Below are 22160 nucleotides of genomic sequence, written 5' to 3' on the forward strand. Positions count from 1 at the left end.
TTTTTTTAAGAAAATGGACTACTCCTTTAAATGTATAGCTAGCTTGAATGCCCCCGAAGTAGTTTTTGATTAAAGCATCTGCCAAATGCATAAATGTAAATGAAATATTACAGTATAAAGTCACCTCTAATCTGAGATGTTTGCACATTCTCCGTGCGATCATTCCTCGCACATAAGCCTGGATGGTCAGGACTGCATGGAAGCGCCTGGAGAACCTCTGCCGCACCAGGAAACCATGGCAACGAGCCTGAAGCAGAGTGATGCGTGTTCTGGTCGCTTGATACGCCAAGTACAGCTTTCGTGACCTGTACAAAGCCTGTAGCCGCAAGAAACCCACACACATCTGGAAAAGAGGTGCATTGAGAATGGTTAAGTTTTTGTAGAAATATACAGTAATATCAGCGCAGATTTCACATACAACAGACAAAACTCACAGCAGTGTAGTGTTTTCTACAGATGTAGCCTCTCCATATCCTCTGGATTAATGTCACCGCTCTTTTGACCTTTAGAAAGTTTGTTCTTAAAAAACAACACAAAGATATCACACATGTGACATTTAGACGTTATTTTTGTTCTTTTTGCTTTTCATTACCTTTCCTTCAACCCCCTCGCAGCTTTCTGGATGAGAACGACCTTGTCAGTTATGGCTTTATCTCTTTCCATTTCTAGCTGCATGTCATGATGATCCTTCAGAAAGAGACCAAATTATAAGTGAGGGTGTTTGTGAAATCCTGGCTAGTCTCAATCTAATTATTAGATTAGGAGCATCAAAGTTTGATTTTACTTTCATTTGACATGACCTTACTCAGTCACTATTATATTACATTATGTAGGATAACTGTATGTAGAAAACATAAGACTGGGTTTTTACAGGCAGGGTCACATATGTCACATTTCCGTTAACTCTATAATATATATCACAATGACAAGCACTGACTGAAATCACCAGTACTAATTGGATTGGTTACTTTACGTGTCAGTCACTTAGTTACTCTTCCTGTGTTTGTGTGAGGTGCTTAGACAAAATAAGCAGCTAAATGTCAAAGTATGTCTACATAAGACACAAAAATTGGGTTGGTTTAACCCAATCAAGGTTAGGTAAATATTGGAGAGAACCCATTATTGGGTTATAAATAGAAACAACCCATTATTACTTCAGAAAACCAAAAATTGGCAAACCTTTAAAAAGATTTTGGTCTTTCCTATCTGCCAGTCAACATCTTTCTGCAGAACCAATACAACAATTCGCTGACAGGTACCTCGCAGATCTTCCTGTAAAAGCACCCATCATATTGTCACCACTTTTCAAACTAAATCAGCAAGTGGTACATCTAACACAAAAAAGCTGTTGAACATACAACTGATGACTGCATTAGACCTGCCTGCTTGTGCGCTGGTTTGACTCCAGGCATGAGGACACGATAACGGTCAACAAACTCGGCGAATGTGTAGCGAATGGGATATCCGGCTCTGCGTATGCGAATGGTCTGCATCATACCAGAGTAGCGTAACTGCCTGACACACAAACTTCTATCAAACATCTGCAGAGGAATAAACAAGTGTTGTTTAGGAGTCAACAGCAAGGACTTTTATTATCCTTTCAAGATTAAAGCATCTTTATGTAGAAAACTTTGATAGTGATCCTGTACCAGAGAAAAAAAATATATATATATAAAAAAAATGCTATTTTTACTTCAATAATTAGGGCTGCAAGATATATTGAAGATGCTAATTTGCATATTGCACATTTAGTTTGAAATACTCCTAAAGAGTTACACTGAAAAAAATTAGGGATGCACCGAAATGAAAATTCTTGGCCGAAACCAAAAAAGAGGAAACCAAGGCCGAAAAACCGAAACACCGAAATAAATTATTATGCCAATTATTAGTACAAATACATTCATGGCTATCACTGTGTACTAACTTTACTAGGGGTGTGTGACAGATCACAAAACTCACGGTTCGGATCACATTACAGTTTTTGAGGCACGGATCGGATTATTTTTCAGATCAGCAAAAAGGGGGTGGGGAAAATCGAATAACAAATAAAGAAATAGAGACAAAGCGAGGTTATGCAAATTTGAAAACCACGCCCACCGGGGGGGAAAGCGATCCAACCGTCTCCATTGACTTTGTATTGCGAGAAGCCGCCTCCTTGTCATTTCTGGCTTATAACAAAAAACTGAATAATGCCTAAAAGCTGCTGTGTGACAATATGTACAGCTAACAAGCCAAAGAACCCAGAAATAAGTTTTTATAAGCTGTCGAGCCGTAAAACCCAGCCTTTAAGGAGAATAAAGTGGATCGCTGACTACGTTTCCCCCTAGTGGACGCAGTTCTACTAATAGAAGTACTATGAAAAGTTGCCTGTATCCATTTCTGTGTCTTTAAACGCTCATTTTTTGGGGTCGACAGCTTATAAAAACTTATTTACAGATTAAATTTAAAAACAGATTAATACCTAAAAGCTGCTGTGTGACAAGGTGTACATCTAACAACCCAAAAAAACCAAATACGTTTTTATAAGCTTTCAACTTAAAAAAAAACGAGCGTTTAAAGACACAGAAATGGAAACAGGCAACTTTTCATAGTACTCCTATTAATAAAACTGCGTCCAATAGGGGGAAACGTAGTCAGCGATCCACTTTATTCTCCTTAAAAGCTGGGTTTTACGGCTCGACAGCTTATTAAAACTTATTTTTGGGTTCTTTGGCTTGTTAGCTGTACATATTGTCACACAGCAGCTTTTAGGCATTATTCAGTTTTTTGTTATAAGCCAGAAATGACAAGGAGGCGGCTTCTCGCAATACAAAGTCAATGGAGACGGTTGGATTGCTTTCCCCCCTGGTGAGCGTGGTTTTCAGGTTATGACGCGCTGCGCTCTGTCTCTATTGCAAAAATGTATAAAAAAGAACAAAGTTGCACATTAATAAGGGCTAACATTAGCATTAGGTACAGAAATTAAATTAAATGAGTCATAACACTGTCTTTATTGTATATATTAAATATATTATTATTTTTAGAGCTACAGAAGTGACTTTCTCTTTATCTTGGGTTGTTTGATTAACATTAATGACACAGACTTAAGTAGGTTAATTGAGGTTACTGTCTCTTTAAATAACCAAAGATTGGTTTCTGACTGTAATCTATACATACACTTAAGACAAAACAAATGTTTTTATTAGAAAAAGAATACGTTGGAGATAATTTTGTTTATATGTGCCCTGTCAATAAGAATCAGAAAGATTTTACGTTCGCTTGTTTGCTTCTCACTCGTGTGTGCACGAGTGAGGGCACTTAAATGCGGCGCACACAGAGACTGAGGGCGAATCCCAAACAGCGCAGCATAAAAACATTACGTTGTTTTTCATTATTGTTATTCAGCAAATGTATGTTAATGGATTATACAGTATGAGACACATTTGCGCGACTCTCTCTAAAGTTTACACATCAAGACTTCTGATCTTTGAAGGGCGTGCTGACTGTGATGATCACGTCTGGACCGGACACATTCAACAGCATGTGCCTTCGTGCGTACAGACAACTGCTCACTTTAGCGCCTTTTTGCGGGTAAATACATCCACAACGCAGACATGTTGCTTCAGACAAGCACGTGCAGGTCGCGGTTTCTGTTTGTGTCATCACAACATTTCGGCCGTTTTGTTTCGGTAATAAAAGTCTTTTTATTTCGGTGGCCGAATATTCGGTGCATCCCTAAAAAAATTATTAATTCAATTTACTCAATATTTTTAAGGTAAGTGGTTGCAATCAATTTATTTAAGCTACATTTAAACAAAACAAATTCCTAAAATAAAATAAAAAACTTTTGTTTATATGTAGCTTGATTGCAACCACTTACCTTAAAAAAAAATCGAGTACATTGAATGAATCTTTTTTTAATATATGCATTGCTTTAATCACACACTGCAACACAAACCGACTTACCATGGGCTTTTTGAGTTCATTGGGTTTGATGCAGCGCACAAAAAACGGCTGACAAACGCTCAGGGTCCTCATGAGCAGCTCCAGCGAGCGTTTAAACTGACTGCTCAAAGTCGGGGAACGCTTCCTGGTCTCTACTCCCTGAAAAAACAGACATTCTGCTATTAAGTACATACAATTGTGCAGAAGTTAAACATATATGAAAGCACACTTCACAATTAATACCACACAAAGCTACAACTAAATCAATCCTATGCACATGACAAAGGCACGTTTTTGGTTTTTACTTCTCTGTGTGGCCATTTTTTTGTCCAACCTTTTCTTCTGTCTATCAAACCTCTTGAAAACATAGTCCAGGCATATTTTCTCTTATTATTTTCCTTTAGGTTCTTCATTGGTTGCTTAGATTCTCCTTTATTCGCTCTTAATTTGCTCCTATTCCTTTTGCTATGCATGCAAATGCTTAAGAAAGCAGCGGAGTGCTTGCATGTGAAGATAAAGTACTCCAGCGGGTTCCCCTTTCTCAATCTTCTCACAATGCCAAGAAAACGTAAATGGAAAGGTTTCTCTGGCAAAGATCTCAAAATAATGCCAGCGAGAACAAGCCACATCTAACTCTAAACAGAACCTCCATGTGATGGGTGATGATGACTAATGTTTTCCCACAGTTCACTGCTGGAGTAACACCACTGTTATATTTTTTAAAGAAATAGTTCACCCTGGTGAGAAAGTATGTTAAGTTATTTATAGCTAAATTTAGTGAATTTGAATCCTCACTGAAAGCAGAAAGCACCTCAGAAACGTCATAAAACAACATTGTACTGTAAATGCGTTTCTGTAGATTGGTTAGCGATGCTAAAGTCACGGGTTCAAGTCCAAGAATAACACATACAGATTGAATGCACTGCAAAGTGTCAGCCAAATGCATAAACAGAAATAACAAAATTAGCATTTTGGGGCAAACTATCCCTTTAAATCCTTTTGTCAGCTTTTACTGACTACCTCAACAGAAACTATTGCCAGTGGAGAAAAAAAACACAGGAATGAGTTTCAGCGAAGGACTATAAAGGAAATGTGTAGTTCAACAGGGACACAAAACTACTGGGGTGATCACCATTGATTACCTTTTGAAGGGAAGCAGTGGGCTCCAAATAGCCACATAGAAACTGAGGTCAAATATGAGGGGCAAACCGATTATAAGGCGATGAAACAAAAAAGAGAGAAAAAGAGAGAGAGTTGACTGCTGTTAGCCAAGTCTGCTGAGAATCAGCCAGAAGAGATTATAGCTGACATACACAAAGACTTCAGGGAAAAAAAGCTGTGTAAGCCAGACGGCGCTGACATTGTCACATGGATGGGCCATGTTGAAAGGCCAGTGTTATTAAAATGAAATGAAAGTTCACTCATTTGTAAGGCAATCACTTCTATTGAGGTACTTATTCATTCATGAGGGCAATTATATTTGCATAGGTCATCTTTTGCTTTTTTATTATGCAACCCTGACATAAACCTGCATGGCCGGCATTTGGCCCTCTCAGAGATCTGGTGTGTCACGAGCATGTTAATGACGAGCAAATATGGATTCAGTATTGAAAAAGGGCATCACCATGGCAACATCAGCTTGGAAGATCTGCTTGATGAACTTGTTTTTGGACGAGTGCACCAGTTGGATGATGTCACTATGGAGGCTGTCTCGGTTTTTTTCCAGGAAACCTGATCAGTGAATCAAAAGCACATTAGTATTTTTTTATGAAAATAGAAAAATAGCAATATTAAATATTTTGTAAAAAATATTAATATATGAGGTGAAGCATTAAACGGTTTATAAGGCTGTATTTGTTTGTTGCATTAGCTAGCATTAACTTACAACAAGCAATAGTTTTTTTTAGCATTTATTAGTCTTTGGAAATATTAGTTAATACCTTTACAATTGTTTATGTTAGTAAACTGTGCATTAGTAAAAGCTAAAATTCACATATACTAAAATTAATAAATAATAAATTTTATGTAGATGTATTTTTTTTATGTTAGCTAATCCTTCAATTAGTGCTAACAAAAACCTGTATGTGTACAAGGTAAAGCATAGAAAAGAGTGCCACTGTTCGTTGGGCCACAATTGTTGCAAATAAATAATATTGTGAGTTCAGGTAGATTGGGACACTTTTGACACTGTAGGCCCTACAATCTAAGCGCATTGTCTAAAGCAGTGGTTTTCAAACTGGGGGCCGGGGCCCCAAGGGGGGCCGCGAGATGGTGCCAGGGGGGCCCCGTATTTATGACATTTTATGAAATACATTAATTTATCATGAATTCTGTGTAATTAAACCTAAAAAAATAAGGCTTCTAACCAACAGCACTACTTTTTTGTATAATTTAATGTTTTTTTTTTATTAAAAAGTTTAGTTTTAAAACAGTTTTTTGTCACAAATTTTCTTTGGGGGGCCGCTAAGGAATGCACCGTACCCAAGGGGGGCCGCACGCTGAAAAAGTTTGGGAACCACTGGTCTAAAGCACACGGTCTAAACGGGCGTGTCTGATTCCACTTTTGCTAATTTAACAATGGGAAAAAAATGGTTTGTGCGCCAGGAGCATGGTCTAATAGGTTTGTTCCTATTTTCGTAATGAGGAATGGGTGTGTTTTGGGCGTGCAATAAACCAATGAGAGTCTCATCTCTCATCCCCTTTAAAAGCCAGTTGAGCTGGCGCCATGCCTAATCCCTATTTAGATTGCGGAATTTCTAAACTGAAAAAGACCACCAGTTAAGATTGATATTAAAAATTATGTTGTTTTCATTTGTATTGAAACTGTTATTTTTATATTAAAACCTTTAAAACTCATTTTCTTTTAGTCATGGAAGTAAAATTAGCAGGCTTTTAATTGCTGTAAAAGAATGTATATCCTACATGATCTGTGTTATGTCAAAAAATAATTTGCAAATATGCAAGAAAAGATTTGTACTCTAAAAATACTTTATTTGTAACAAACAGGAGATAAAAAATGTACAAACGTGCGGAGAGCCTTCAAAGTGTTTTGAAAAGCATTACTTAAAACGGTTCTCATCTCATCACAAAGTCACCCCCGTAAATCCCTGGGGTAGCATTTAAAATATATGCAATATGTGCATTTGTTTAAAGCAAAACATTTAATTACTTACCAGGCTACAGGTGAAGCAGCTCTTTACGCCTTCTAACATCTCATAATTGGTCCTCATTTATGTCCAAGAGACTCAATAATAATCTTTTACATTTTAATCCTTTGATTTTTCATATTTTAAAACATTTTTGTGCTTCTGCGCATCCATGTGATAAGCAAACACGCGCTGTCGTCTCGTTTATAGGCGCTTATTACTAATGCGCTCTTTAAATAACAAAAACAATATTGCGCCATTGACTTCTGTTTTTTGTTGGTTAATGGCATAGTCTACTTTAGTTGCCTCAAAATAGCAACGCGCCAACAATGCGCCTAAACACACCTCATTTTCAGACCAGAACGCCCATGTGTGCAAAATTGGGCGCAAATGCTTTTGCTATTTAAACAATGTGACGGTAAACGTGAAAATGATAATTGCGCCGGGTTGAAACTAGCAAAAGACACTTGTGAATGATAGAGCCCCCTTTATTTTATTTGTTTTAATATTTAAGGCAGTACCCTTAGTTTCATACTGCACCACTCCAGCAAAGTGCTGAATGCCAAACTGCGTCTCATGACTGTGCTTAGAGGTGATGTAGTTGGTATTTAGTTTGTGCTGAGAATTGAGCTTGTTTAGCATCGTAGAATCCGTACCCTAAGAAACACAAAAACGAATCATGTATGAGCAACACAGAAAAGACAGACCTAATAAGCTAATATTATAATCCAGCCATTTATAGAGAGACCTGTTTCATGTGGGGCCAAAATCAAATTACCTTTGGAAACTTGCTCTCTTCATCAATAAGGGAAATTATATTCATAGGTTTGATGGCAATCATGTCCAAGGCATCCTGGTTGTCTGTAAACTCGATGTGCTGCCAGTTGATGTCCTCTAGGTTATACTCCTCCTGCTCCAACTTGAAAACGTGACGAACGAAGAATTGTTGCAGATTCTCGTTCGCAAAGTTGATGCACAGTTGCTCAAAACTAGAGAAAAAAAGGCACAGGATGAGAAAAAACTAAACTTTTAACGAAAACTAAGCTCTGAGGACCTGATGCAGACCTGTTAACAGTGAAATTCTCAAAGCCGAAGATGTCAAGCAAGCCAATGGACCTGCTAGCAGACTTGTTTTCAGAGGAAGGAGACCTGAAGATTGCCGCATTGATTTTATCCACTATCCACACAAACAACCTCCCGTAGATTCCCTGATGGAGGCAAAGATCACAGCTCAGTGGTTACCACCAACTTCCGTGACAAATCTTGAGCTAGAAAAAACATTTGATGATTTTGAGCAACATTACTTTGACAAATGCATCGCGGACGTCCAGCACCTGGTCCATACTGAGAGGGGTGGACACACTTTCACCCCTGGTGATCAGTGTGCGGGTGGTCAGACACGTCATGACATCTTGAGGGTCCACCTGTAGAAAGGATGCACATAACCAATCATTATTTAGAGATAAACATATAAGCCTTTCATCTATTAACTTTTTGGTACCTTTAGTTGGTATAGTATTGCGTAAGGTCATGGGTTCGATCGAAGGGAACACACATACTGATAAAATATAATCCTTGTAGCTTTGGCTAAAGGTGTCTTTTCAACTTTACATTTTTTGGGTGTTAGCAATTAAAGTAATTTTTAAGTTAACTTTTACAATGTACAGATGAAGGCATATTTTCAAGTTCACCCAAAAAATTCATAGATATACAGTGAGGAAAATAAGTATTTGAACACCCTGCTATTTTGCAAGTTCTCCCACTTAGAAATCATGAGGGGTCTGAAATTGTCATCGTAGGTGCATGTCCACTGTGACAGACATAATCTAAAAAAAATCCAGAAATCACAATGTATGATTTTTTAACTATTTTTTTGAATGCTACAGCTGCAAATAAGTATTTAAACACCTGTCTATCAGCTAGAATTCTGACCCTCAAAGACCTGTTAGTCTGTCTTTAAAATGTCCATCCCCACTCCATTTATTATCCTAAATTAGATGCACCTGTTTGAGGTCGATAGCTGTATAAAGACACCTGTCCACACCATAAAATCAGTAAGAATCCAGCTACTAACATGACCAAGAACAAAGAGCCGTCCAAAGACACTAGAGACAAAATTGTACACCTCCACAAGGCTGGAAAGGGCTACAGGGAAATTGTTAAGCAGCTTGGTGAAAAAAGGTCCACTGCTGGAGCAATCATTAGAAAATGGAAGAAGCTAAACATGACTGTCAATCTCCCTCGGACTGGGGCTCAATGCAAGATCTCAATGATCCTAAGAAAGGTGAGAAATCAGAACTACACAGGAGGAGCTGTTCAATGACCTGAAAAGAGCTGGGACCACCGTTTCCAAGGTTACTGTTGGAAATACACTAAGACGTCATGGTTTGAAATCATGCATGGCACAGAAGGTTCCCCTGCTTAAACCAGCACATGTCCAGGCCCGTCTTAAGTTTAACAATGACCATTTGGATGATCAAGAGGAGTCATGGGAGAAAGTCATGTGGTCAGATGAGACTAAAATAGAACCCAATAGAGAATCTTTGGAGGGAGCTCAAACTCTGTGTTTACAGGCCAGAAACCTGACTGATCTAGAGAAGATCTGTGTGGAGGAGTGGGCTAAAATCCCTCCTGCAGTGTGTGCAAGCCTGGGGAAAAACTCCAGGATACGTTTGACCTCTGTAATTGCAAACAAAGGCTACTGTACCAAATATTAACATTAATTTTCTCAGATGTTCAAATACTTATTTGCAGCTGTATCATACAATTAAATAGTAATAAAATCATATATTGTGATTTCTGGATTTCTTTTTTAGATAACGTCTCTCACAGCGGACACGCACCCACAACGACAACCCCAGACCCCCCCATGATCTCCAAGTGGGAGAACCTGCAAAAAAGCAGGGTGTTGAAATACTTATTTTCCTCACTGTATACACTAGTTTCGCCTTGGCTACAGCAGTTCATCGGAACGAATGCGTCAACTAGAGCCGCCATCTTGAAGCAGGGGAGCCCCTCCTCTTTAATGCATCAGCGTCAATGTAGGCAAAGGTTTAACGGAAATAAATTCAACATAAATCATCATGAATGCGATTTTCTATGTTTTTTTGTTCGTTCTAACGGTTAGACATGTAGTTAGCATTGAATTCAGAGAAAATGTAAAGGTTTGATATTAAGAAAATCTACTTTTTCTAAATATAATGCATAGTGCTAGTAGGCCTAACATCTATGCGCAGCACAAAAGTCCGGCATCGTCCATGAATTCGAAGTACAGGCGGACATAGCAGCGTTATCTAGCTACTTCCTAAGGCCTAGTCCACACGGACACGGGTATATTTATAATCAGAGTTTTCCCTAAAAAAAATCCTGTCCACACCTGCTCGGTTTAAATTAAATATCCATCCACACGATCAAGCAAAAGCACGCTATCAAGCGCTGTCAAGAGCATGCCACACAAGCAGGCGGGGATATAACCCAAATCATGTTCCGCAATATAGTGAGATAACTGAGCATCTATCTGTATACATGTTAGAAGCTCTGTTAGCACAGTTATTATTAGCAAGATACGTCCGCCATTGCACAGAATCATCAACAAAGCAGTCCCGGCGCACAATCTTGACGTCAAACATAGTGGATAACGGCGCACACTCTGACGTTGCAAAACAAAACCCCCGGTATTACTCTCTACACGACACCACTGTAACCGGGGTTTCTTAAAAAGCTCACCCTGGCCGGGGTTTTCAAATATGCTCGGTTTCAGTGCCCTGATACTGCGGTTTCGTGTGGACGAACGGCCGAACCGTGTGAAAAAACTCACTGTTATAAAAATACCCGTGTCCGTGTGGACTAGGCCTAAGACAAAACCCCTGTTCCAAGATGGCGGCGGTTTTGACGCATGCAACCCCAAGGCGACAAAATATTGATGAAATCCACATTTTTGAAGGATGTCAATACAGATATAAGACTGAAAGAAACAGCCATATATATAAAATATAGAAGAGATGAAGTACTCCATGGGGACTTTTGGACTCAAGATGACTTATATTTTGCCACCAGGGGGCAGACACAAGCAAAGAAAATGGTTTTGACAAAAATCACGAACACACAGCCACTCAAATCAAACTTAAAACACCATCTGTAAAACAAAGACTCTGGACTGTAGTAACATAAATGCAGACAAAATTGAACAGACCGACAGTAGAGCGCTGCAGGCAGCATGTCTGAACAGACTTGTCGCGCTGTGCCAGTGTCTACAATAACAACATTCGAATGAAAGTCTGATCCTTACTAATGACTACATTTATCTCTAACTCCCTTCCCTCTACCGCAAAGATAAAGCAGAAATACAAAGCTAATGAGAGAGAGGAATCTCCACAAACCCCTTCCAAGAGACAGCAGCTCTGGCACAGCCACCCATGTGCCATCTTAAAACTACACCAAAGCAAACAGACATCTACAATATCTGTCTAACAGCACAGCATTTGTCCTCCCACATCTTTTTTATTCCCTTTAGTTTTATCTGTGTAATTCAGAAACGAGTCACATTAAATCATCTCACCTCCAGTAGAGCGGCTGCTTTGGCCAGGTCCGGTGAGCGAACCACCACGCAAGTATCCAAGTTTTTAAGGGTTCGAGCTGTGTAAAACAAAATACAACTTCATGCTGGACCAACAATCGTTCATAATAAAACTGTCCTCATGCTATGTATCTAACCTTCATAACGCATATTGCCCATATGCAGGATGGCAGCCAACAGTTTGGAGATCTCCCAGTTCTCAGTGTCGGTAAACATCAGGACCTTCATGGCTGAAAGGATACTGGAATATTCCTTCATATCTTTCCTCCCCTCACACACTGTACAGTTACCCTGGATGACAAGCCAAGAGAGAAGGACAAAGGGGACACACAATATACTTATATTTAATAATATAATATAAAAAATGTTAGAATCTAAAATAAATCTCCATAAAGACCTTACCATAGTGAGATATGTGTAGTCTGTAGCCAGTCCAAGACCTAATTTAGTCTTTTGATCAGGGCTCATGCCTGCTAACATACAATAGAAAATATGGTAGTTCCTCTCATCTGGTGCCTAAAAAGAAAATAACAATCTCATAAGTGACATCATCACAATCAACAATAAAATCTACAGTAGAGCATTGAGTTACCAGCGCAAAAGGTCAAGGGTTCAATAAGCACACATAGGGAATAAAACTGACTTATTTCACGGAAAGTTGTGTTATAGTCACGCTAAATTTTATTAATTTATTCATGTCCATGGCACAAAATTCAGCTTGTCTTTTTCGTGACACTGGATTTCTATAAAAAGTTTCTTTTTCGTTTCATTTTATGTATTGTTTTCTCATTGTTTTTTCCTTTTTTCTTACCATTGTCGCTTGGGGTTAGAATCACTTTCTGTTACATTTTTAGACATCCTAACCCAAACCCCAACTCTAACCCCAACCCCAAGGGACAATGATTTAAAAATAGGAAAAAAAAAAAGATAAATCAACACATAAAATGACACGAAAAAGAAAGTCGTACCACGGACACGAGAAACTATTTATAGAAATTTATGCGAGTATCACGAAAAAGACAATCATGCTCAAGGCACAAAAGAAGCTGAATTTTGTGCTATGGACACAAATAAATTAATCCAATTTTGCGTGACTATAACACGACTTTCCCTGAGATCATGTTGCGATAAAAATGTGCGCCTTGTTATGCAATATAAGTCCTTTGGATAAAAGCATATGCTAAATAAATATGTAAATGGATTTAGATAAAAGTGTCTGCGAATGCATAAATGAAAATGTAATTTCTCACCTGTCTGCAAACTCTAGATTTCTCCAGCAGATACTGCTCGATCTTTGCTCCCTCGATAGCACCACGCTTGTTGAAGTGAATATCAATGTATTTCCCAAACCGGCTGGAGTTATCATTACGTATGGTCTTGGCATTACCGAATGCTGTGGAAACAATGAACATTTTAAAGAAATCTCACGGTTAAATACTTATTATTATATGCCACTTTGGAATGCTTGATTCTGATTGGCCAGTGTCAAAATTTTGAGGTTATTATTATCCCATAAAAAAAATAACGCAGCCTCATCTGGGTAGGTACTTCAAATTATCTTGATAGGTGCAGTTTAATCTTTGTTTATTCTTGATGCCATTTTAGCATCTATGGTTATATTCATGCCAATCCATACACAAGTTGATCAATACACACAAAGGGTGAGGGGCAATTGTCATCTCCAATTCACCTAATCTGCATATTTTTTGGCCTGTGGTAGGATACCGGTGTACCCATAGTAAACACCACACAGATGGAGTCTGCTGGAACCAACCTTTTTGCTATGAGGCGACATTGCTATCCACTGTGCCATTGTGCCGCCTGGTGTATTTTAATAATCACAAATAAATGTAATATAAATATTAATAATTCATACAATATATGAGGTTTAATTTAGAAAAGATTTATCCAAATGCATGTTCATCTTGTTTAAATTTCCTCTCTGATATCTAGAATATACTGGTTAGAATTAATTTTGTCTTAAAATGTATTGACATGTTTTGGTAAACAAAAATCACAAATTGTCCAAAGCGTAAAGCCAGCTCTGGCAGCTCATGAAGATTTATGCACGTGAACAGCTCTGGAATGTCGGGCATGAATCCAAAAGCCCTTATAGCAAAAGTGTGAAATGCTATTAAAGGTGTAGAGCAGATCATAGGGCAGATCGCTATACCGTGACCTAAAATTGGTGCTCTTATCTTCCAAGGCAAGTTAAAGAAAAGCAATTTCCTTGGACACTAAACTACTGTACCACTGAAAAACCCTGAATGAATGTGAAACAGGACTTTGTTTACGTCATTAGCTGTAAAAATCTTCCTGACCTTCTAAAATAGGATTGGCCTCCAGAACCTGCTGCTCAATCCATGAATGTTGCCCACTGATAGCCGCCAAAAACTGCAAGATCAACTTGGTGCTTTCGGTCTTTCCAGCTCCAGATTCACCACTTCACACATAAACACATGTATAGATACAAATTCAGCATTATTATGGTAACACATTGGCTTTAAAGTGTATTAGTTTATTATTTTACCTAATTATACAACACTGATCCTTGTTGTTTTTTTGCATATTAAAGTAGCAGTTATCCGCAATGCTAAAAATGTGGGGGGGCATCTCTCCTATCTTTTTATTTGTGTAGAGGCGGATCTGGTCAGCCGTGTAGATGGGCAGAAGCTGATATGGATTCACTGCTACCAGGATTGATCCTGTGTATGTCTGAAATACAGTAGGGTCCAAAATACCTCATTGAAAACCTGAGATTCAAGTGTTCCATTTAAAAATGGAAATAAAATAAAAACTATTTTTTTACTTAAATGCTATGGTGAGTCACAGCATTGCTTATGATAGGCTTGTTCAAAAAGGCACAAGGGTTTCTTGAGAGACCATTTACTCTCTGATTGCCCACTTACTGAAGTAATGCACACATCAATTTACATGGATATGACTTTAATGTTAAGTTAAAATCCCTGGCATCAAGTATTCTAGTGGTTACAATCTTTGGAGTATTTGTTGATGAAAAGGTCTTATTTCACAAAGGCAATTTAATCTGAAAAATAAAAATGACCTTGAAAGCCATATATACAAACATTCATTCATTTCTCTCAATCATTTTTATAAAAAGATAGACCCTGATTTCAGTTTCAGCGATCAGTGCATGTAAAATATTTTGGTCTCCTTGCATTGTATAGTCATAAATCAATGCTAATATTCCAATGATAGACTATTTCTCTTTGAGGTCGAGTTTTGCAGAATCAAATCTTTAAAAATGTACTTAAAAGTAAGTACAATAACAACAAGCTGATAGTAATGAGAAACATAATTTAAAAGAATTTCAACAGGAGTAACATCAAAGACTAAACAGAAAAATGTAAAGCTATAATACTTACATATATAACTCTGTCATTGTAACGGATCAACAGATTTCGGAGGATTCCAGCCTCATTCAGGTCTCCGAGACGGATCATGTCCTCCACTCCATGAATAGAGGTTGGGTGCATAGGCTTGATGTTTGTAGCATTCTGGAGAGAGATCCTATGCTCCTATATATTGAAAACAAGACAAGACTACTGCCAATGAAACCAAGAACAAAATAATTGAAGAGTTAAGGTGCAAAACCCTCTAAGTGCGCCTGACCATTTTTCTTGTAAAGTAGCATCAGACTTGATTTTGCCAACAAAACACTATTTCTAAATGGCCTAAGGCCGGGATTAAGCAGATTTGAAGCAAAAGTATTTGATGAACGTATAATATGTTCAGTAAGAGCATTCGGTTAATACCATTATCTAATTTACACATAGGTGACGTTTAGCGGCTTTTGCATCTGAGCTCCTCAATTGAACAATCATTTCTGAATGACAAGAGCTTTTTAGTTTACCAACTTGTGCTGTCTCCTAGTTGAGATGGTATTATGAATAGTAGCCTACACCCTAAAAACCCACCTTTCCTTCATCATCAAGAACCTGAATATGACCTGAGTCACAGAGTTTGACCACGGCACCAACAGGGACGTCAAATTCATGACCTGTTCCGAGGTCTAACCAGACATAGTCGCCCTATGGACAAACAAGAAATCAATACTAATAAATCAATATAAAAAAATCAATACCAACTGTTAAATGGCATGGTACAAATAAAAACATGATTACCAATCCTTTAATTATTAAAAAAAACATTTAGTCTTTGGTCTTAATGTACTCTGTCTTACCTGTTGCAGAATGACCATGTTTCTGGTTTAAAACGTTAACATTAGAAGTCACCATGTGAAGGTCCTATGACAGAAATGCAGAGAAAGAGTGAAAAAGAAATCAGCAAAAATAAGATGTACTGCATAATTAGATCATTTTCAACAAGGTCAAGGCAAAAAGGAAAGTAAGAGATCGTACATAGCTTGGGGCATTAAGCAAAACATTTTTGCATTATTTTGATATAAAGATATTATGCATTGACATAGAATATAGCACATATTTTCAAAATTACAACATCTTTGACACCTGAACTCTACTACAAAACCAGTCATAAGTTGAACAAGTATTTGTAGCAATAGCATAAAAAAATATGGGTCAAAATTATACATTTTTATGCCAAAAAATATTATAATTAAAGGGACACTCCACTTTTTTGAGGTTATGCTCGTTTTCCAGCTCCCCTGGAGTTGAACATTTGATTCTTACTGTTTTGAAACAGTACATCTCCGGGTCTGGCGCTGGCACTTTTGGCGTGGCTTGGCATGGTCCGTTGAGTCTGATTGGACCATTGGCATCGCGCTAAAAATAACAAAAGAGTTTTTTTCCTATTTAAAACTTGACTCCTCTGTAGTTACATCGTGTATTAAGACCGACAGAAAATTAAAAGCTGTGATTTTCTAGGCAGATATGGCTAGGACTATACTCTCATTCTGGCATAATAATCAATAATCACTTTGCTGCTGTAACACTGTCCGAAAATAGTCCCCTTCTATTGAAAGTAACCAAGGGGACTATTATCGGTCCCCTTCGGTTTATATGCTAATGGTCTAATCAGATTCAATGGATTGTGCTAAGCTATGCTAAAAGTGCTAGCGCCAGACCCGGAGATCAGCTGAATGGAATCCAAAATGGTAACAATCAAATGTTTAACTCTGGGGGAGCTGGAAAAGTAAAGTAAAGATCATGTTCCATGAAGATATTTTGTTATTTCCTACCGTAAATATATAAAAACTATATATTTCATTACACTCTAAAAATTGCTGGGTTGTTTCCAACCCAGGGCTGGGCCACCACTGGACAGAACACACCGCCGGGTCAAAACGACCCAACTGCTGGGCCGTTCCAACCCAACTGCTGGGTTATTGTCAATCAACCATCTTGAAACAACCCAGCACTTGGGTTAAAATGACCCAGCAGTTGGGTCACTTCAACCCGGCAGTGTGCTCCGTCCAACAGTGACCCAGCCCCGGGTCAAAAACAACCCAGCATTTTTTGGAGTGTAGTAATATGTGTTGCCAAGGACTCTATTTCGACAACTTTAAAGGCAATTTTCTAAATATTTAGATTTTTAAATAATTATATATATCCACTAAATATTGTGCTATCCTAACAAAACCAAAGATCATTGGAGAGTTTCTTTTAGCTTTCAGATGATGTATAAATCTCAGTTTTCCTTATGACTGGTTGACTTATGACTTATGAAGGTCTAGGGTCACAGATCGTTTTTATAAAAGCATGAATCTACAAGTATGCATCAGAATATAAGCACTCTATCAAGATATACTCTGATCGTTGCTTCACAGGGCATCATACATTTTAAAATCACCCTAGTAAGGGCACAAGGACCAACTCATTCTAAGAATATTAATGACCAAAAACATTGCAGTGCACAGAAAATCTAATTCTATTAACAACGTAGGTCAAACCATGAAAAGACAATGCACCAGACAAAGTCTGTGAATAAAGGTCTACATTTAAACAGAAGATGAGAAGGTGAGATGGTACCGGGGGCCTCAGTTGTATGACATTTTATACAAATACATTAATTTATCATAAATTCTGTGTAATTAACCCTATAAGGCTACTAATCAAGAGCACTACATTGTATATAATTTAATATGTTTTATCTTATTCAAAAGTTTGTAAATGTTTTCGGAAAACATTTAACAGTTTTTGAAACATTTAATCTAAACAAAGGCAGGTACACTCCGTTTGATTGTTTAGAATAGATGATAGCAGTCATAGTATCATATTATTTGCATATTATCTCCTAACACGTATTTCTTTGATCATTTTTCCTCTTAATTTCTATGGAACTTTTAACAACAATATAACAAGGTCACAACATAATAGATCAAGAAAAGTGACATCTCACTGTGCAATATGAAGCCCAAATCTGATATTATTTTGATATATAGGTAAGGTCTATACATAGGAGGTACTGTGACTTTAAGCATTAGAAGGTGTTTATTGTATCAGTATTACTGTGGATCACACTGAACACCCTTTAAACAAAATACTGCCTCTAGTTACTTTTCAAATATATTTGATCTATGTATTTATAGCTATTGGCACTGGGAATAATTACTAAGGTTTTTCTTCCTCTCTTTTAACACAGCTGTGGGAGCAAATCCAACAATAGTTTTATTCAGGCAGAACATTACAGAATGCATGTTATTACAGCCAGCATGAGGTGCAGTGCATTAAACCCACGAGACAATGAGTTTCCCTGAGTGATGTAAAGGCTAATAGACTGTACTCTGAAATTACTCATTTAGAATGACAAATAGAACCTAATAGACAGAGTTTTGTAGGATTGAGAGGTAATGATACAACTGTCTTTATTATACCATCACTGAATGAGACCACCTGACTCTAGACACACAGTTCAGTTCAGATTGGCCACTCTAATAATTGGCCTACCGACTGTGTCAAATCTACAGTTCGCTGTCAACTCCACATGTAGTCTTTTGGCAATACTGATTAAGTGCTTAACTAAAAGCATTTTCGTTATTCTCTATCCTTTCCTGTATTTGCAGGGCTTTTGGAACCCTTATGGTGCCAAATGGTTGCGATTAATAGTCAGAGGAATATCTCCAAACCTGGATTTACAGCACTGATGGCCACAGGTCACACGTGACTCATGCACATACAGTGAGGAAAATAAGCATTTGAACACCCTGCTATTTTGCAAGTTATCCCACTTAGAAATCATGGAGGGGTCTGAAATTGTCATTGTAGGTGCATGTCCACTGTGAGAGACATAATCAAAAAATCAAAAAAATCCAGAATTTACAATGTATGATACAGCTGCAAATAAGTATTTGAACACCTGTCTATCAGCTAGAATTCTGACCCTCAAAGGCCTGTTAGTCTGCCTTTAAAATGTCCACCTCCACTCCATTTATTATCCTTAATTAGATGCACCTGTTTGAGGTCATTAGCTGCATAAAGACACCTGTCCACCCCATACAATCAGTAAGAATCCAACTACTAACATGACCAAGATCAAAGAGCTGTCCAAAGACACTAGAGACAAAATTGTACACCTCCACAAGGCTGGAAAGGGCTATGGGGAAATTGCCAAGCAGCTTGGTGAAAAAAGTCCACTGTTTGAGCAATCATTAAAAAATGGAAGAAGCTAAACATGACTGTCAATCTCCCTCGGACTGGGGCTCCATGCAAGATCTCACCTCATGGGGTCTCAATGATCCTAAAAAAAAGGCCCAGAAATCAAGCCCAGAACTACACGGAAGGAGCTGGTCAATGACCTGAAAAGAGCTAGGACCACCGTGTCCAAGTTAATGTTGGTAATACACTTAGACGTCATGGCACGGAAGGTTCCCCTGCTTAAACCAGCACATGTCCAGGCCCGTCTTAAGTTTGCCAATGACCATTTGGAGTCATGGGAGAAAGTCATGTGGTCAAATGAGACCAAAATATAACTTTTAGGTCATAATTCCACTAAACGTGTTTGGATAGCAGGGTGTTCAAATACTTATTTTCCTCACTGTACAATGACCTCTCATTGTCAGCCGGACAATATACAACACTACAGCACACATACTATGTGGGATATTTTTCCATCTTAACCCTCTGAGAAATAATTATATATGATCACTATACCATTGCAAAAACAACAATTATAACAGTGCTCTTAGATTTTACACAGTACCAGGTAATAGACTATTGATCAGTACTGTGTATTTGAAAACTGTGGCATTTGTATTAGGCTTTAATGCTGTTTTAAAACTTTAACAATTTGTGCTGTTCCGGTCTTAAATCCTAAAAACACTGTTTAGCCTATAACTAATATGTTTCAACATAAAGGAAATACAATGACTGTATGCATGATACTCTTAAACTTGTGCTCTTGTTAATAGCTTTTGTGACAACATATACATATTTATTCATATACAATTGTACAATGGACAAGAATTGTTCTGGTTCACAGAAGCTAGTAAGACGGGTAACTGTGGCATGCAAATGAGATATTTTATCTGTTATCCCATTTGCATAATTCCTGTAGAGAAATATTGGCTAAGACAGGTACAGGTCACACAGTTTATTCTCAATGAAATTACACTAGAGTTTGTACTTCCGATTCAAACTCTCGTGTCGCTTCAGTCACCAAGGGGTTAACAGGACCTTCGGTTCAGTGTGGTCAGATGGTCAGGTGAGTAGAAAGGAGGGTGATGGGATTCTTTAGGAGCTTACAGAGATTTCTCTGGCTAAGCTTGCTGCTATGCAAACCATCTTTTTCCAGATAAAACATTTCCTTATGTGCCCTCGCGTTTGTTTTAACACTGCATCACCATCAGTCCTCACCTGCGTCATGAGTTAGCGCCCTAAACAAATACCTGCTATATAACAGGTCTATTTTTGCACAGGGTTATGGGTCCAAATTAGTAACATCGGCTGGTTTGAATGTGAGACTGCAGTTTGGGGAATAAGATCGAGGCAATGTTACATCATGTGGCGTCCTCACACCATGCTCAATAAGAGGATTAACATGGATTTTCTTCATTTAGTTTAAGCCCAATATAAAACCCTGGTTTTGTTTTGAAGAATGTAATAATTGAAGGCTTGCATATACTGTATAGATACTGAGTTTGGTTTGGTTGATTTGAGATTGATTGTATCATAAACACTGACAAACTTATCACCTGTCACTTTTTAGACTTGAGCAGGACCATTTACGCATTTTTACTTTTTGACTTACAATACGTTTGAACACATAACCTTTTGCGCTGCTAACGCAATGCTCCACCATCGAGCTATACATGACCAGTTAGTGTGTCAGTATGTTAAAGGGGTCATATTATGAGATTTTTTTAAGATGTAAAATAAATCTTGGTGTCCCCACACTATGTATGTGAAGTTTTAGCTCAAAATTCTCCCCAGCTAATATATTATAGCATGTTAAAATTGCTAATGTGTAGGCCTGAGCAAAAGTGTGCCGTTTTTGGGTGTGTTGTTTAAAATGCAAATGAGCGGATGAAATGCAAACACTGATCACAATGATGGTGGCATGTTGTAATTGAAACTCAATTGTGCTTTCAAGTACTTTTTTCTTTCTCTCTGCACTATGGCAGTGCTGTGGTTGGATATTGCAGATAAAGGGGGCGGTATTATTGGCGGTATTATTGTAATTCGCCTTGCTACCTACCTCACAGAACAGGCAAAATCTAAACAACCTAATTTTTCTCACGCTTACAGAAAATGGCTTACCCAAACTAAGTTACTGGGTTGATCTTTATTACATTTTCTAGGTTGATAGAAGCACTGGAGACCCAATCATAGCACTTGAACATGGAAAAAGTCTGATTTTCACGCTATGAGCCTTTTAAGTAAAAATAAGATGACATTCATGCACCGCATACACACCGCAGACAATTACATTTACAAAACACGTTGCTTTAATGATGTCGCCCATAAATCTGCCAAAACAGGTGGTCCTAAAAGACAATAAATTGTTATTCCGGCACATTACGAGAGATTAGAGATTGGAATGTAAACCGCTATGTCTGGCTTTCCTTGCATAAATCTCAGACCACATGTAATCTCACAGTTCAGTTTACTGACATAAATGTCTTTTTGAGAAGCATTCTATCACCATACATCCCACAATGCACTTGTGAATCATCTGACCTCTGTAGCATCCTACACAGAGCAAAAACCTAAACAATTAAAAGTTAATACCTATGAATTATATAAATGCATATACTGTATGAAATACAGACATGACTTCAGAGCCATTAAGCAACAGATTGTCTACTGTACCTGCTCAGCGGGATACAGGTTTAAATCCTGTCTGCATCATGATCTTATCCTTTTCTATCTTTTCTTCTTGCTCTACACATAATGCCAAAACAACTGATATAAGGAGACCTTTAAAGATGCATTTAAAATACTGCTTGGAAAGTCAAATAACCTATTAACGCCCAACCAAACTTCAGCATAACACAGCTCAAATACAGAGAAGTGCTAATGAAGCAGTGAACGTCTACTGTTAATATTCCTCATGACTTAGGTCAGACGTTTGTGTAG

General features: G+C 37.9%; 1 protein-coding gene across 2 annotated transcripts in view; it reads right to left on the bottom strand.

Annotated features, from left to right (window-relative positions):
• Window positions 1-22160, bottom strand: part of myo7ab (myosin VIIAb) — an 87066-nt gene that overhangs the window by 60819 nt on the left and 4087 nt on the right. The window contains exons 4-24 of one of the 2 annotated variants that reach the window (XM_055179765.2): window positions 15851-15914; window positions 15585-15698; window positions 15033-15185; window positions 14177-14361; window positions 13968-14089; window positions 12897-13039; window positions 12049-12162; window positions 11784-11937; window positions 11629-11705; window positions 8375-8494; window positions 8136-8278; window positions 7849-8059; window positions 7592-7727; window positions 5549-5655; window positions 5067-5108; window positions 3946-4083; window positions 1379-1541; window positions 1180-1268; window positions 593-687; window positions 435-519; window positions 125-343 (exon numbers count right to left, since the gene is read on the bottom strand). In XM_055179765.2, coding sequence (XP_055035740.2) covers window positions 125-343; window positions 435-519; window positions 593-687; window positions 1180-1268; window positions 1379-1541; window positions 3946-4083; window positions 5067-5108; window positions 5549-5655; window positions 7592-7727; window positions 7849-8059; window positions 8136-8278; window positions 8375-8494; window positions 11629-11705; window positions 11784-11937; window positions 12049-12162; window positions 12897-13039; window positions 13968-14089; window positions 14177-14361; window positions 15033-15185; window positions 15585-15698; window positions 15851-15868 — 2628 coding nt within the window. In that variant the 5' untranslated portion in view covers window positions 15869-15914. The remainder of the gene's footprint in view (window positions 1-124; window positions 344-434; window positions 520-592; window positions 688-1179; window positions 1269-1378; window positions 1542-3945; window positions 4084-5066; window positions 5109-5548; window positions 5656-7591; window positions 7728-7848; window positions 8060-8135; window positions 8279-8374; window positions 8495-11628; window positions 11706-11783; window positions 11938-12048; window positions 12163-12896; window positions 13040-13967; window positions 14090-14176; window positions 14362-15032; window positions 15186-15584; window positions 15699-15850; window positions 15915-22160) is intronic. The other variant, XM_055179766.2, reaches the window with a different exon arrangement.

Source organism: Misgurnus anguillicaudatus, chromosome 9, assembly GCF_027580225.2.
Source record: "Misgurnus anguillicaudatus chromosome 9, ASM2758022v2, whole genome shotgun sequence".
NCBI classification, from domain to species: domain Eukaryota; kingdom Metazoa; phylum Chordata; class Actinopteri; order Cypriniformes; family Cobitidae; genus Misgurnus; species Misgurnus anguillicaudatus.